At 36.4% G+C, this 18,032-nt stretch overlaps 1 protein-coding gene across 1 annotated transcript in view; it reads left to right on the top strand.

The window, feature by feature from the left end:
• Positions 1-622: 622 nt before the first annotated feature.
• BCL2 (BCL2 apoptosis regulator) overlaps positions 623-18,032 on the top strand; it is a 217,935-nt gene continuing 200,525 nt past the window's right edge. Inside the window, exon 1 of the mRNA XM_031946177.1 lies at positions 623-2,987. Within this exon, the coding sequence (XP_031802037.1) occupies positions 2,355-2,987 (633 nt within the window). The 5' untranslated portion in view covers positions 623-2,354. The remainder of the gene's footprint in view (positions 2,988-18,032) is intronic.

Raw genomic sequence — 18,032 nt, 5'->3', positions numbered from 1 at the left:
GCCCGGGCGCAGAGAGCCCGGTTCCGCGGCACAGCGAGGCCATTATGTAATGCGCGGAGGATCAGTCCCTGCCTAAGCAGAGGAGTTCTCATGGCCGTGGCCGTCCGCGCGGTCGCCTCTTCCCGGTCCTCAATGGACCCGTCGGGCTTCCGGGGCCAGGCCCAGCGCGCCAGCAGCGAAAGGGAACGAGATAGAGTCGGAGCCTGACTGGGCAAGGCTGGGGGGCGGTTTGCACTCAGCTCCGAGGGGGCGGCACCCCCCCCCCCCCCAACCGTGCCACCCATCAGCAAACCCTGGGCGGGCGTGCTTTCCGCCCACCCCGGGCCCCCTCCCCCTCCCCCTCGGACTCGGCCCCTTTCTTTAGCTCAACCCATCGCGCCGGGTTGGGATTGGGAGGGAGAGAATGGGACAGGGATGGCCCCAGGGGTGGGGGGGTGGATATGACACGGCCACACCTTCCCCCTGCCCCGCCCCTCTCGATGCACACGCGGCTGGCATCTCCACCCCACCCTCTCTCAAGGACGCTGGGCTCTCAGATCCTAGTTTCGTCGCTGTCCCTTTAATTGGGGAAGGGGAAGCTGGAGGAGTGGAGGGAGGAGGGTCGGAGGAGGAGGAGGGTTTCTTTCTTCTTTTTTTTGAATGAACAGTGACGTAGCCCCCACAGGAAACCAGTTGGTTAGTGAGGAGAATGAAGTAAGAGGCCAGAATATATCCCCGCCTCCTTCCCCCCAGTTCTCTTCTCCTTCCACCCCCGCCCTCCCGCCCCCCCTCTCCATCCCTCTCTGTCTGCCCCGCTGCAGCTGCACTGAACTCTCCCTGTGGCGCTGCTGCTGCCGCTGCCGCTGCTGCTGCTGCCTCTGCTGCCGCCGTTGCCGCCGCTGCCGTTACAAGTGACTGTGCATTAGCCGCCAGGACCTCCCGCCGGCGGCGCACAGAGCCGACTCAGTCACCCCAGCCCTGACTTCGTTGCACAGGGGTGGAGGTGGTAGAGGAGTCGCGGAGGAGGAGGCGAGGAGGGGGGAGGTGCCGGTGCTGGTGGTGGAGGTGGAGGTGGTGGAAGAGGAGAAAGGGTGTGCGGCAGCGGAGGATGCCCCGGTGGGGTACAGCGGAAGAGGGGGTTTAGAGGGGAGAACTTCGTAGCAGTCATCCTTTTTAGGAAAGGAGGGAAAAATAAAACCCTCCCCTCACGGCTTTACCCCCACCCCTTCACCAGCACCACCACACACAGCGAGGTCTCCTCTCGCGGAGCACACGGTGGAGTGTGTACGCTTTCTGCCTTCATTTACCAAGCAGCTTTTTGGAAAATGTCTTTTCTGTCCGGAGTTTAATCAAAAGGAGATTTTTTTTTTTTTGCTCTTCCATCTTTTTTTCCCTCCTCCTCTCCTCTCTTTTAAATGGAGACGTGAAGCAGTTATTGGAATAGAGATCAATGCCTGTACGCGCGCGTGTGTGCGTGTGTAAATTGCACAGGGAAAACCACAGGACTTCTGCAAAATACTGGATTGAAAATTGTAATTCATCTGCTGCCGCCGCCGCCGCCGCCACTGCCTTTTTCTTTCTTTCTTTTTCCCCCCTCATTTTTGCTTCTGGATTCTCCGATTGGGGTTTCTAGGGTTTGACATTTCTCTGGAGATGTCTGGAACAGAAGTCTGGGAATTAATTTGGAAATCCTGATTTTTTCCAACTCCTGATTGATTTGGAAGTTTCAAAGCAAATAGAACTTGAAAATCCTGAAGATTTGTGGGATTTCCCCCCCTTATGAGCTTGTTCTGTTTTCACAAAAAGGAAACTTGACAGAGGAGCATACAGTACTTAGAATACAAGTAAGTTCTTTGCAGAGGAAAAATTACTTTATGTAACTTTTAATAGACCTTTTAGGTTTTACATAAAGGTGCATTAGACTATATTTGATTCCAAGACTAGCAAATTCTTATAAGTTGTATAATATGTAGCAGAAATGTTAGGAACGACATTCACCTAGAGTATATAGAAGAAAATGCACCTGATTTTGACTCAGTATGAGTTTTTTTTTTTTTTTTTTAACCTTTCAGCATCGCCGAGGAAATAGAATAAAATAACCTAAATAGCGTGCCTCATTGAAATAAAAAGATTCAAAAGGAATTAAAATAATTAAATACTGTGCATCTCATACCAGGGGAAAACACCAGGAAGAACAAATTCAGAGACAAGACTTCCCTAAAGTCAAGAAATGAAAAGCACATCCAATAAAATAACTGGATTATAATTATTGTTCTGTATTTTGCCAGGTGTGGGGTGGGAGAGGGAATAAGAGGTGGGTGTTGTCACCATTTGGCTGCTCTCCTTGGTGTTCACTGCTCTCTCCTTTGGGAATAATGGCTCACCCTGGAAGAAGAGGATATGATAACCGGGAAATAGTGATGAAATACATTCATTATAAGCTATCACAGAGAGGGTACGAGTGGGATGCTGGAAATCTGAGGACACCAGCCTCTCCAAGTCTTCCTCCTGTTGTTGCTTCTGCCCCTGCTGTTGGAATCTTCTCTAACCAGCCAAGACATACACCTCTGCCTGCTGCACCCCAGGACTTGGCCACTTCTACTACTGCTGCTGCTAGAAACTCACCTTTGCCTCCTCCTCCTGCTGTTGCTGCTGCTACTGTTGCTGCTGGACCAGCTGTCAGTCCAGTGCCACCTGTGGTCCACCTGACTCTTCGTCAAGCTGGAGATGATTTCTCTCGAAGATATCGAAGAGATTTCGATGAAATGTCAGGTCAGCTGCACCTGACCCCTGTTACTGCTAGGGGACGCTTTGCCACAGTAGTGGAAGAGCTGTTCAGGGATGGGGTGAACTGGGGGCGGATTGTGGCCTTCTTTGAATTTGGTGGTGTTATGTGTGTGGAGAGCGTCAACCGGGAGATGTCGCCTCTGGTGGACAGCATAGCCCTGTGGATGACTGAGTACCTGAACCGGCACCTGCACAACTGGATCCAGGATAACGGAGGATGGGTAGGTGTTTCGGCTGCATGTCTTGTTCAGTGTGAATGTGAGTCTGTATCACAGACTTATCCCTGGATGCTGTCCCTGCTGTAAGATCACTCCTCTCTGCTAAAGATGATGGCAGCTAAGCCCATCAAGGGGAGATGAGAAGTTTTCCCTATGTTTTCCTTTACTTTCCCCCCACCCCTCCCCTTTCACACCCATTGGATGATCCTTTTCCATCAACATGGTTTCAGAGTTTTGCTGCAAGAGGAGCATTTGCCAACTTGTTGTGTTTTCTGATAAGTTATCCTTGATGAGGGCTTTGGGGCTCAACCTATCATTTTGTGGGGATTAAAATCCACTAGAGAACCAGGGAATGCCTTCTTCAATTTCTATACTTTATACTCATTCACTGATAAAGGTGTAACTCAAAGAGAAAAAATGTGAGATGCCTTTTCCCCTGGAAAAATAAAACAACAACTTCAACAACAACAACCACAACAAACTTCAGGGTACTTTTAAAGCAGGAAGCTCACATTCCAGAAGTTCCTTTGACTCAAACCTGTTAACAAACAGGACTGTGAGATATGTATAATTTCTTACATGATTATGGGACTTGTCCATATCCAGGAAGGTTGACATATTATAACAGTGTATTTAGGAAAGAACTTCAGAATATTAGTGATTTGTTTCTTATGGTGAAATAATTTGCATTTTATTTGTGTAACTGGTTAACCTAAGGGGGGTTTTTTGTGTTTTTTTTTTTTTTGTATGTGTTTTTGTTTTGTTTTGATTTTAGAATTTTACATTCTGTTCAGCATATAACACCTGTACCTTTTGATAAACTATTCTGCTGGACTTTTTAACTGACCACCACTCTATAAAAGAAGGAATGTTATTTCTTCATATAGACCCTCATAGTCAGTGATTGGCAGATATAAAGAACCTATGAAATACTTTCTCTAGTAGGCTAAATAAAATCTTTGTCCGCTTTTCCAAATTGACATTCTAATCCAGAATTTGCTGACAATAACTTGATCATTTCATTGAAACTTGAATAAGATTCAAAACTAAAATCCAACCTGAAATCTCAGGGCACATCTGAAGAGCAGAACTTTTATAACTAGATTTCAATTATGGTAGTCAAATAAAGCTTCTTATTCTGAGTTTTAACCAAAGAATCCTCTTACATGTTTTTGGGAATCTGGAAGATCACTTTAGAAGATGCTTTCCCTCCATTCCAATTTTATTCTTTGAAGAACTACTAATATTGTTCTATAAGACCTGATAACAGAAAAAGGTCAATGGGTGGCTGAAAGTGAAATTTTATATACACATCCACAATGCACTAATGTACATGCTCATACAATTTGTGCAAAGCATTTGACATTATATTATTTTATTGCAAAGTATGTTAATCATTTGTGTAATAAGAGAGAAGGATCACCATAAAACAAATAATAATACAGATCTCTATTTTAAAATTAAATAAACTATATTTGCATAATTATGCCCTCATAATAAGACTATATGGGGCAGATTTCAACTAACTCCCATTTAGTTAAATCTTTGACTTTTTGGAAGAATCATACAACATGTTTCTGTGTATTTTTTTAAAAAAGTTATCAGTTATGAAAACAGAAGGTTTATCATTGAAAGCATAATTTCCCTTGAACTGTTCTTTAATTTAAAATCTTATATCAAGAAGCTGGGTTTATTTTTTCACAGCTAATGCAAAAGAGTATTTATTGTTAGGATTTATGGTCTCTAGACTACTAATCATTGAAGATATATTGTCAATCCTCTTTTCAAGTGGAAGAAAGCCCAGATGACAATTGGCATCCATAAAATACTTTATTGATAAAAGTGGTAAAAAGAATATATATATATGTATGTATGTATGTATATACATATATATATATATAATTGCTAAGTCATAACATTTGTCTTAGCACTTTATCTATAGCATATTCTGCTATTTCCCCTCTCTGTGACCTTGAGTAAATCTTCACCACTTGGAGCCTCAATTCCCTGTGCTGTAAAATGAGAACTTTGGTTCTAATATTCCTACTAGTTCCGAATCCTAAGACAGTCAAATCATATGCTTGGGAATCTGTATTTAATGAAAGCTGTTTTTTTTTTTTTTTTTTTTTTTTTTTTTTTTTTTTTTTTTAACAAGAAGGGGAATAAAGAACTATCAAGTTTTCACATATTTTCATGGTCCACAAGTATTTAAGATTGACAGTGACTACATTTATGATGTCAAGACATCAATAGACTGAAAAGTCCCAAGATAGTGAAGGAGAGTTATAACCAAATTTTGTTGGCTAAAATAAAATTACAAATGGCTTAAAGCAGAAATGTTGCTTTAGAAGAAAATAGATTGGCAACTCCAAGGAAAACTAAAGGATTTGCTGGGAAAATGTCACAATATATGGAAATGATAAGTGGTAGAAGTTACTGAATTAAAAAAAAATATGATATGAGGGATTTTTGTTTAAAGAATTAAACAGTATTTAAGGTATTAAAAATATTTCAAGTATTAAGCAAGAATAATCAATTGTAAACGCAGCTTTTCCCAACGTTTAATTTCTTCCCACTCTCACTCAGTAAAATAACCCCTTATAGAAAATCTATCCAATAGACTTTTATTTTAGAAAAAATTCCTCATTTACTGCTAAGCCAAAGCATTCTAACCTTGCTCTGTTTTTTCTTAAGATGTCATTATACATCTTATTGAAACTTAAGAATAAGCTAAATACAACTCAGTTGTTTATTGTTGCTTGTATTGTTTATCATTTCCAACTTATTTGCATTATCACTTTATATTTTTAGTTTAGTACTCTAGTATCATTGAAGAAATAATAATTTGTCATTTGCTTAAGTCAGTCTTGTCATTTTGGGCAAGTCACATAACTCCTAGACCTCAGTTGCTTCAGTCATAAAATGAGGGGCTTGGATTGTATACTCTCTGGGCCCTCTAAATCTGAAATAATTAATAAACAATATTTTCTTAGGATATCTTTAAAAAGCAAATCGTAAGATCTTTTCAATCTGAAGTTTTCCCAGGATTTAAATCAGTTTCTAAACTGCTGTATTAGTGGATTAGCTTAAACCTTGGCATTTTATTGCTTTAGACACAATGTAACCTTTTCCCCAGAATTTAAATCAGTTTCTAAACAGCTATATTAGTAGGTTAGCTTCAACTGTGGGATTTCTTACACAATGTAACTTTTTGAAATCAAACAAATATAATAAAGGCTCTAAAAATTGGGAACTTAACTAAAGGAGAAAAATATTTTACCTGTTTGGGAAACATGGATTTGGCATAGAATGTTAAATCTCTGATCATCATAACATTTATAGACAAAATCAAAGCTACAGTAAAGACTAAGTTGAAGCCTGATATGTGGCTTATTCTTAAATCTGAATAAGGTGTTGTGTGACATCCTGAGAAAAGTAAAGCAAGGTTAGACTATATTGGGTTAGCAGTAAGTGAGGAACTTTTCTAAAATAGAAGGTTATTGGCTAGATTTTCTATGAGGGGTTATGTTACTGGGAGAGAAATGGAAGGGAATGAGATGTTGGGAGAGGTTGAACTTTTTAATAGGCTATTCCTGCTCTCCTGACAAGTATCCCAAAAGTTCAGGTGCCTGGATAAATTCCTGAATGCCCTCTGGGGTAGTCTAATCCTGGGAAGAAGTAAATTAGAAGTAGAAAGAAAAAAAGAGCCATTCTCAAGGTAGTTAGGCCTATCTAACCATCTGTGTTTCCCAGGGTACCAAAGCAATTTGCATGGGCACCAGTGGTCCATTTCAGGTAAGTTAACATTTCTGTTTGTATTAAAATTTCAAAGGAGTTGCCCCAGTGATGGTCAGATGGTTTAGCTCTTTTAATGACCCTGTTAACCATTATTTTATCATTCTGCCAGAGTCTGATTTAAATGGCTACAGGGGCTCTGGGACTCTACTTAGTGACAAAGGAGCTCTTACCAGTTACATGTTACTGATATGGGCAGCTCTTGGTCAGTGCAAACTGTTACACCTCTGATACTGAGAAGTGAGCTGATGTTCGGCTCAATGTCTTATGTTAGTATATTAATTAAAGAATGGGCTCATTCTATAAGGTTCTTATTGTTTCCATTCAATTTACTTGCTGAGGTAACAGTGTCTCTTTTTTTAGAATCTCAAATTATCCTTGAAGATAGTTTTTGCTAAACTGTGATTTTGAGAGTGGAAATTAGGTTATCTGAAGACCTTGTTGTTCCAGTCAAATTATTTGGTCAGCATTCGGTACTTAGGCCAGACTGAATGCAATTCACAGCCACTGAGGCATCTGATTAACTGGAAAGTCAAAATGTTCTCAAACCAATGTGCCAGATGATATGTGAAAGAACATCAATTTTCCAGCAGCTAAACATCAGCTGCTTAGAACCAATTTTGGCATCAAAATGTTAAGATTAAAAATAGCCCCAAAAATATCAAGCTTTAAATAAAATAATGATGAACTTTCCTTGGGAAAGTACATTCTTTTAGCCAGTTAGAAATCACATGACACTCTTTAATAATTCCTTGTGTAGATAAAAAAATTGAAGCTCCTACAATTTTTTAATTGATGTATATGAAGAATCTCTTTAAGCTTGGACCTTCACAAAAAATTTATTGACTCTATAGTTAGTAAATCTAACTACCCTTTAGTTTTGGAATCTCTTGTTTATCATTGTGTTGTATCATTGAAAACATGTTTTCACTCAAGCACCAGATTTTTATTGTGCTTTCTAGTGAGAACCTATTATACTTTTTAGTAATTTTGGATTGCACTAATATAATTCAGATTGCTTAAATGTCACTAGGCTACATAGAAACCCCAAGTAATAAAGAAGCCACAGTTTAAAAAAAAAAAAACACCCAAAACTCCTACATTGTTACCTCTTGAATGGAAAGCCCACTCACCAATCAGATGGGTGGGAACTGCAAATATTATTATTTTTTTGTAAACAGTATTTAATTTTTTCTACATACATGCAAAGATAGTTTTCAACATTCATTTTTATAAGATTTTGAATTTAAAGTTTTTTCTCCTTCCCTTTTATCTTCTCCCTAAAAGCAAGCAATCTGATATAGATTATACATGTGTTGCATATATTATTGGTGATTTCACACCACCATTGCTCCTCTAGGTTGACTGTGTTAAAAAAAAAAGAAACAAAACAATCCATCATCATTCTTGTGTATAAATAAAGTTTCTTTATTTTGCCAGACATGTACTGTATTTGAAATTCAAATGTTTTACTAAACTTTTTTAAGGTAACTTACTTTATTCACATGTAGTTGTGACATCCCAGTTTCTTAATCTTCTAGGAGACATAATTATTGAATTTAGATTTATTAGTTTAACGACTGAATGCTCTTGTTCTACTATTTTCTTGTACTGATTGAGATGAAGCTATAACACTTTAAGATTTTCAAAGTACTTTACAAATAAATATAACCACTTTTTTTCCCTAGTTGGTTAATGTTAATTATTATCTCCATTTTACAGATAGAGAAACTGAGATAGACTGCCCCAGTTTATAAGTGCCTGAATCAAGATTTAAATTCCAGGTTTTTCTGATTCCATGTTTAGTGATCCATCCATTGTAGCACCTCAGGAGAGACCAGAGTTTGAATTTTGCTTCCTAGACGTTCAAATTAGTCAACCATGAATGGTTACTTAATGTCCTTGTATTTCAGTATCCTCTCTTGTAAAATCAGAGTAATGATTTCTGTGGTATTCACATATAGAGCTATTTTAATGTTTAAATAAGAGAATATTGTAAAACGCTTTTGAAAAAGTGCTCTATAAATGTTCACTTTACCCTTGGGAGACAAAATGATACAAAGACAAGAATGATGCATTTAGTGCCAAAGAGCCTAGGTTCAAATCCATCTTTACAATTTACCACTTCTATGGTAGTAAAAAATTGCTTTCCTTCTCCAACATTTAGTTTTTACAGTGGCAAACTAAGAGGGCTGGCTATTAAGGTCTGTTATAATTCTAAGTATACGATTTTATTCTTACCATAAGAAGAAAGAGAATATTTCATTTTGAAAATTTTCATTTTACCACTTGTTTTATTTTTGTATGACCCATAGAAGGAGTGAAAGCTCTCATGCCAAAAAATGTCCTAGTCTTCAGGAAAATCATATTATTCAGTTATACGAGGCCTATGCAAATACTACATGAATGCTGTGTCTCTGTTTTCATTTAACATTGCTAGAGACTTTGAGTGTCATGAACAATCTGGTTTTATTTGTCAGTTTAAAAAATGAGAAGCTTAAAATTTTTGTAAGCATACTGAAGTCAATTGGGACATATGCCAAATAAATAAAAACCACTTAGTATATTCTGGTAGAAAGAATGAACTAATTCTTGGACTACTTACCTGAAGGAGTATTATGAGAAAAGTGCTTTGTAGACCTGAAAAAAAAATATATATAGTATATATATATATATATACTATGTATGCAGGGCAAGTGCAGAATTGAGATAATTTTTTGCAGCAGTGATGTCAAACAAATAGAAACAACGTCCTCTAACCATATATAAGGATCCCTGGGCACATGTTGATTTAGAAAACTACATGTTAACATTTTCTATTTTCTATTACATTTATGTTTATTTTGTTAAATATTTCATAATTACATTTTAATGAAGAGTTCAGCCTTCTCCCTCCTCGAAGTGTTTGACTCTTTTTAATTCAAACACCTTCCTCAAAAAAAAAAAAAAGAAGAAAAGAAAGACTACGATATCTTTTATGTGGATGCTTTAGGCAATTGCATTTTGAGACATAATCAGCTCTAATATTCCAATGGCTTATAAATTTAGAGCCAGTAGAAGATTATTAAATTTAACCTCTTAATTTTACAGATGAGGAAACTGTAACACAAAAATTAAGTGACTTGCCCAGAGGTAACTAATAAGTGCTTAAAGGTAGGATTGGAAGCTGGATCTTCTTCACTCCATTGCACTATAGCATACTGCTTCCATTGGATTACAGATCTCAATGATGCAGATTTATTAATGTTTCAGATTGAGGCTCATACAGTGTCACATTTGTCAGTAAGCTCCCATAAGTTAGCCACTCAATGTGATGGGGAAAATGGAATTTTCCTTCAATTAGTCAAAATAACCTTTAGGAAGTAATTTTCATGTAAGACTTTACCATGCTTAACAGCACCAGCATCCATTCATCAACCACCCATAAAAGGCTCTCAAATTTAATTTTGGGGTAGCTAAATGGTGTATTGGATATTGGATATGGTGCCAGCTCTTGATACAGGAGGATCTGAGTTCAAATTTAGCTTCAGATACCAACTGTGTTACCCTGCTTGCCTTAGTTCATTATCTAGATGAAGGGAATGGCAAAACACTCCAATATCTGCCAATGAAACCCTAAATGGGGTCATGAATAGTTGATCATAACTGAACAACAGCAGCAACAGTTGAATTTTCATACCAAACTATGTTATTATTTCAAAAGGCCTGTGATTTCATTAATATGGATACTTCTATGAATCCATATCACAATCCTTTTCTTAATAGAGATTCCTCAGTTATTATGGTGCTCCACATTTTTCTCTTAGTAATCTATTTTTTGGTGATGAATCTCTCATCATTTAGTAAGACTGGTTTCCCCCATAACAGTTTTTGCCCATGTCAGAACTTAAGAACCTTTCAGCTTTGTACTACCTATTAGAGCTTAGTATTTGCAGGCATGGTGTTTGAGGGTTACCTCCCCACCCAAGACAAGGCATTTGGAGGAAGTCTTTTATGGAGGCTGCTGAGTTTAATTTGTGGAATAAATCATTTGGATTGTGGTTTCAGTTGAACATTCTTTTTGGTTTCCAATCCAGACTGAAAACAATAATGACAAGAAATCCTTGTTGTGGGACATCCCCAAAGGCGAGCTTTGCTGAAATTCTGTCCCTGGCAGTATCAGTTTTTATATAACATATTTTGTCTCAAAGTGTCCCAAGAGTTAGTTCTCTGTCACCTCATGTGACCAATGATTCTTCAGAATCTTTCATTTTGGGCAGTGTTACTTTCTCAGCTGTTTTTAGTGCTATTCTGTTCAGGTGTGTGTGTGTGTGTGTGTGTGTGTGTGTGTGTGTGTGTTGTGTGTATGTGTGTGCCTTCCTACTCTTTGTCATCTATAGGTCAAGTAGAATTTGGAGGTTTTTGAGAATGTGTACCAATTACTTCCTTCCCAACTATTCTCTCTTCCTTTTTCTTCTCATTAGTCCATAGCTAAAAGGCAGTGCTCTCATACCTTTTATCATCAATCCAACATAAGACACCTTTGTTTTAAGTCATATGATGCTAATAATAAATAGGTTTTTTTTTTCAAGGATATCTCTGCTTCCATACCTTATTTTAGCCCTATCACTCACACTGGAAGGATCCTTTACTTTTTCTTCTATGTCTATGCATACACAGATTACCTGAGTATTTTAATACAAGTCTGCCTTTCTCCAGAATTCTGCCTACTGTGTCAAGGTGGTGATCATTGTGTTTAAAAATACTGAAATTTGCTGCAAAATAAAAATTTTACTTAGCCTTTGGAATGGATAACTATAATAAGTTGTCATGATGATGAAAATGATTTCTATAGCACATTTTTTATGCAGCTAGCATTTTGATTAGCTTTTCCTCTTAAAACAATCCTAACAGTGTAAAACTGGTTTCTTAGCTAAGACAGCTGTATGTATGGTCAAGGATTTTATAGAGGAGAAAGAAAGAAGTTGGGTTTTTATTGTCAGTAATTATGTGTATATAATTTTGCTTAAGTTTAAGGCTATGTTGGGTTTTTTTTAAGGATTTTACTAAGGTGGCTTGAATTGAAAGGAAGGAAAATGTAGATAACTTTTAAAAAATAGTGTAACTTAGTTAATTTAACATATATAATAAGAGAACTGAAAGGGAGGGGGATTTTATTAAATATTTGCCCAACTGGCACTATTAATGTATATATAATAAGCTTTAATAAAGTACAATGTAAAGTATCTAGGACATTCTATTAATTTTCTTACTGAAATAGAAACAAAGTTCTGAGGGGATAATTAGAACAGTATAAAGAATTGTCTATTTCATGGAATAATGTGTTTATATTTTGGGAAAACGTTCATGGCAGATTTCAGTAACAACAGGATCTCTTTAACAACAACAATAAAAAGATGGACATTTCTAGACTAAAGCACTTCTCTATTTATCAGAAGCTAGCCTACTAAAAGGCAATTTGTAAGGATTCACTCTTTCTTAGATTTTATTGGAGAATTTTATTCAATAAAATTTTTCTTAAAATGTCTTGCATATATAACCATTTATTACATTTTCAAATGGGAATATTTCTCCTTTTGGATTAAAAAAAGGCTTTATAAATTTAAATACCTTTATGGAACTTTTTGACAAAGCTCCATCCACATAACTGAAGTCCTTAACTCATGTGGTTTCTTTAATTTGCAGTGTATGTGCACTAACAAAAAAATAACGTTTTTGATCCTTGAATACTAATGGTTGCCCCATTTGAGTTTCAATGTAGACTTTTGGGTCCATATCCATCTTTAGCCTATCATCTGGCCTCAATATATGTTCTAGAAATAGTTCCTGTTACTTGTCAATGCCTAATCAATCAATTAATAAACATATTTTATTTTCTAGTACATAGTTCCCAACCAATCACTCTAACCAGTGGGCCACTTAGCTGCCCTCCTGGTATTTGGGGTAACTCTTTAAAAACATAAAGTATAATGAAGATGCTGTGCTTTATTGGTAGAAAGAATTTTTTCACTTGGGAATGCCCTCTACCAGTGAAATCACAGAACTTGTCTCTTCTTGTAATGCAAAATCTCTTTAAAGGTTATGATCTTTCTTCAGGTAGACAAATGTTCAATTTTAAAATCTGAATATGCAGACTTAACTAAAATAAAGATGTAAATGCCAGTCTTCTTGGAAAAAGTTTCTTAAACTTATTGGACAATGCTACTCACTTGTATGCTGGTGTGGAAATGAGAGTGGTATTACAGGTGTTACCTATGTTATTTTCTTGGATGATCTCTTCTTGGTTTCCCCAAGGAAGTTAATATGAAATTTGCCTGTATTACAGGCATCATCTGGCACATTTCGTTTGCAACATGTGCCTAAATTGTTGGAGTGAGAGGGGTTGGGGGAAGCTCCTTATTTGGAAAATCTATGTGTCCATTTATGTCTCTTCTTCAGCTTCAGATTCCAGTGATAGAACCATGCTCCATCTCTAGTTAGTAATCAGCTCATGAAACTCTCTGGGGCTTCAGTGTAGTGAGTCAGAAGCTTATGACTGAGCTTTACTCCGCTCTTTATTATGTCTCTTGAAAACAATAAGAAACCACAGTGTCAAGAAGAACTTTAATTTTTTAAGGAAGATTTTTCCATTGAGACCAATTCATCTTTCCTTTTTTATGGAGTCCTAATCATTACATTTCTCTAACTGTTTAAAAAAAAAAAAGCTGTGACAGAGATTGGAGAATCTGTAAATGCTTTATAAGATTAACTGCCTAGAGCAAAAAACAAATATGTGAGTATTAAAGGTTATCTTTTCTTGTCTTCTTCTGTCTGTGATCTACTGGCCTAAGATATTTTTCTATTCTATGTCAGAAAAATATATTCTATATTAATTCCTAATTTAAATTATGAGCAAATATGCCATTTAACTACTTATACATCTATATTAATTCGACATTCAGCAAACATGTGTATACATGCGTACATATGTGTATATACATGTATATGTGCTTGTATGCATAAATATGCACATATATAATCAGAAAAGAAGTATATAATATATAAAAGATAGCTGTGTACTCATTTCTAGAATGAGTGAGGATATTAGGTAGGATTTCTGTAATAGGTAGTCCTTGGACTGGACTTTAAAGGAAACTAGGAATTCCACAAGGTACATCATGGTTTCCAGACATGGATTCTCAGTTTGCAAAGATTAGACGTTGAATATCATATGTGGGAGACAGCAAGTGTCCAGCTAGAATATAGCATTCAGGAAGAGATATAATATACTAAATCTGGAAAGCTTGGTTGGAGCCAGGTTATGAAAGACTTTTAAAGTTAGACAGAGTTATATTTGATTTTAGAGATGACAGGGAAACACTGGATCTCTTTGAGCAGGAAAATGACTTGGCCAGGCCTTTGATTTAGGAATATCAATTTGGCTGCTATGGGGAGGATGTCAGACAAGAGAAAGACTTGATATAGCAAGACTAATGGGGAGGTCACTACAATAGTTTAGGCAAGGGATGATGAGGATCTGAATTAGGATGGTGGCTACATGTGTGGAGAGAAAGATATGGCCGTGACATATTGTGCAGGAAGAATCAACAAGACCTGGCAACTGTTTGTGTGAAATAAAGATATTTGAAGATGATTTTTATGTTCTGAACTAGGGTGACTACTGCAAGTCTTGTGATACTCTGAAGAGAATTAGGGACAGTAGGAATAAGGCGAGTTTCAGAAGAAAAGATAACAAGTCATGTTTTAGATATGAGTTTGAGCTGTCCACAGAATATGCAGATAGAACTGTCCAAGAGTAATTGGTGATATGGTTCTGGAGTTCAGGAGAATATATCCAGATCTGGGAGTCATATCCTCTGAAATGATAATTATACCTAATAGGAGTTGATTTTGTCACCAAGACAAAAAAAGTATGGAATGTTGCTATGACTGTATAATATCACTTCTAAAATCCCTTTAGTGGATTCCTTAGAAGCATGTTCAAATTATTCATTGTACTTTCAAGATACTTCCATCTCAACATTTCATGATCTGTTTTCTTATTTTATGAAACTAGGTCTCCTCTGAGTGCTCTCTCTTTCTTATTCTTCATTAACCAAATCTTGCTTGAAATCTTGTTCTTTATTTGCTCCACAAATTCCTTGCTTCTTTTAAATTCAATTAAATTAGACTAAAGGAACTTGAGAATTAAATCTCATAATAACTTATAGAATTCTACCGTAACCCCTATTGTATCGTAATATTGACAAATATTCATCAATAATATGAAAAGTCCTACTACTTTTCAGTGGAAATTAAAACAGTTCACAACATCCGCTTGAAATATGATCACTGTTGGTTTTAAGATTTTATCTTTTGTATTTGATTTGACAAATGAAATCGTACACATCTCCAGAGGGAGATTTTCTTATATTTTAATTTACATTAAATATTGAACTAGGCATTCAGGGTAGTATTGGATATTTTTCCCTTGGTGAGGATTACCAAAAGTACATATATATGTATGCAAATATGAAAAAAATCTATAATTTATTAAACATGAAGTTAATTGAATTAAATTGAGTAACCAGTAAATCTGTTTTTTTTCTGCTTTGTGTTGTCAGCCTAAATATTTTAAAGTTCTCAAGAATAAGAGTTTCTTTCCCATGTTTTGTGATTTTTTATCTTTAATACAAATTGAATGATTAATTCATTTTTTTCATTTAATGTATTGTCTTACTATATGAAAGATATACAAGACACAGTAGAAAACACAAGAAAGAAAGTTGAACTGAATTGCAGATATTGTCTCTGCTCTCACAGTTTGCAATCTAGTATGATTCATTAATTACATTGATGGTGGATTATATATATAAAGAATATAAATATAAGAAAGCATATTTAATTCAACTCCACAAAAAATCCAAAGCCTGTCTATAGGTTAGTCATTTCCTTCATTTTATGTATCATAAATCAATTCTTCAAGAAGAGCACCAGAAGTCATTAGATATGGAAAGCAACAAGAAATATCACAAAAAATGAAATTGCGTTATGAGATAGGAAACAACTTGTTACCTATATGGAGAAATTTCAGAATCAGTGCTCTCTGTAGTCAGATCACCAACTAGTTAGAATGAAGGTTAAAATCAATACCAAATGAAATAGGAATTTCCCCTAGATAATGAAGTTCTCTAGTTTTTTTTTTTTTTTTTTTTGTAGATAGCATTGTGCTGATTACATAAATTAATAATCAATGAGGATTTATAAGTATCTATATAAGAGGATACTGGAGACACAAAAGATATATTAAAAAACAGCTCCAGCTTTCATGGAGTTTTAACTCTGTGTGTGTGATTCCCCCAGAATGAATACTTGAGAGTATTATAGGTATGTTCTTTTAGTGATATCAGAGTTTAAGCTTCTCCCAAGAGATCAGCCTATCAATCCATAGAGGAAAAAAATAGATTAAGAATATATTGCCTGGAAAAAAAAAGAATATATTGCTGAGGGGCAGGTAGGTGGGACAGTGGGTAGAGAACCAGCCCTGAAGTCAGGAGGACCTGAGTTCAAATCTAGCCTCAGACACTTAATACTTACTAGCTTCCCCCCTAATTGCCTCGGGGGGGGGGGGGGGGGGCGGGAAGAAGACTATTGCCAGGTTTTCCGGATAGCCCATTGAGTTAATCCAGCAGTACATTCTGAACAGGCACTGCAGAATCAAAAAGGTCCAAACTTGACCAGAGAAGGAGAGAGGTAGGTTTGGGAAATTGTGCAGTGCTTTCAATGATCACAAGTTGTTTTATAATGCCCAAACTTTTTCATTATCAGTATTCTCACAGAGATGATATATAACTGTGAATCATAGAATGATGTGATCTCTGAAAAATAAAAATTGTAGGTGACCTAAAGGTAATAAAAGATTCATTGTGGGTGTCAGTAAATTGCAATACATTAGCAGCAATGACTTGGGCATAAGCAGTGAGATAAAAGACACTGTCCAGAAACTATATGATTAGGAAAAAGAGATGGGAGAGTCATGTAGCAAGAAAAAGAGAGAACAGAGTGATGTACTGCTATCTTTGCAGTGGCTTTCAATCACTATTTAAAGCTCTAAGCAAAGACCTGTGGTTATTTAAATGGATCTTCTAAGGAGAATGTACAGAACAATACCATTGATATCTGTGCAGGTTGAGAAAATGTAGATGGGTTGTGATTTACATTGGTAGGACAATGCCAATATCAGTGAGATCCTGAATCCACTGCGGTTTTAACTTCTGTTGATAGTTATCATGCAGCATAAGCAATCTTCAAAGTTTCTCCTGATACCTCCTTGTCTTATGGGTACTTGAAGCTCATGGTATCTAAAAGTGAACTAATCTAATCATCTTTTCTCTCAAATCTTTTCTTTTCCTAATGATCTTATTTCTTTTGGCAGCATCATCATCTAGGTGAGCAATTTCAGTTATCTTTTAACTATGATTTTTCCTTTGTCCTTGCTCCCAGTAAGTCATCAAATCCTGTCATATCTCTTTCTATATCATCTCTTGCTTCTCTTCCCATTAAAATTAATATTCCAGTCACCACTGTTCTTATTCAGTTCTTATTACCTGCTAACTGGTCTCCTTTCCCCCATCTTTCTGATGTCCAGCCATGATCACATCATTTTACTGTTCACAAATATTCAATGGATTCATAATTTCACTGTGCTAAATCAGAATACCTTGCTAATCAAGAGCTTCCACATCATCTTCAAGCTACCTTTTCAGTCTAATCTCATACTACATTGCCTCATGACTGCTATCCTTGTCTCAGCAAGCTAATGTATTCACCTTGTACTTTCCTGCCCCTAAACCTATTATCGAATTGTTCCTCACATCTGGAATGCTGTCTTTTGTGTTGGAATTCTGAGGCATCTTTCAAGGCTCATATAAGTGTTACCTCTTCCAGGAACTCTTTCTTCAAGTTAAAAGTGACCTTTCCCTTTAAACTTTGATAGCATGTTGTGTGCAACTCTATTAACTTAGCATTCTAGTTTGTATCATTAATACTTTTATACATGTTTTATCTCTCCATATAAATTACCAAGTCTTTGATGTTTGGCATTAACTTGTATCTTCCCAGTGTTTAGCATAATACCTTGTACATAATAAGTCTTTAATAGCTGTTTGTTGAATGTTTGAGGGAATGCATAATATGCCAGATTAACTTTGCTCCAATTATCAAGTACTTTTTCTTTTTTATGTTGGAAAAAAACATAAAAACTTCAATATACCA

Source organism: Sarcophilus harrisii, chromosome 1, assembly GCF_902635505.1.
Source record: "Sarcophilus harrisii chromosome 1, mSarHar1.11, whole genome shotgun sequence".
Lineage (NCBI taxonomy): Eukaryota > Metazoa > Chordata > Mammalia > Dasyuromorphia > Dasyuridae > Sarcophilus > Sarcophilus harrisii.
Note: the sequence above shows the minus strand (reverse complement) of the source record. Positions and strands in the feature narration are given on the sequence as shown.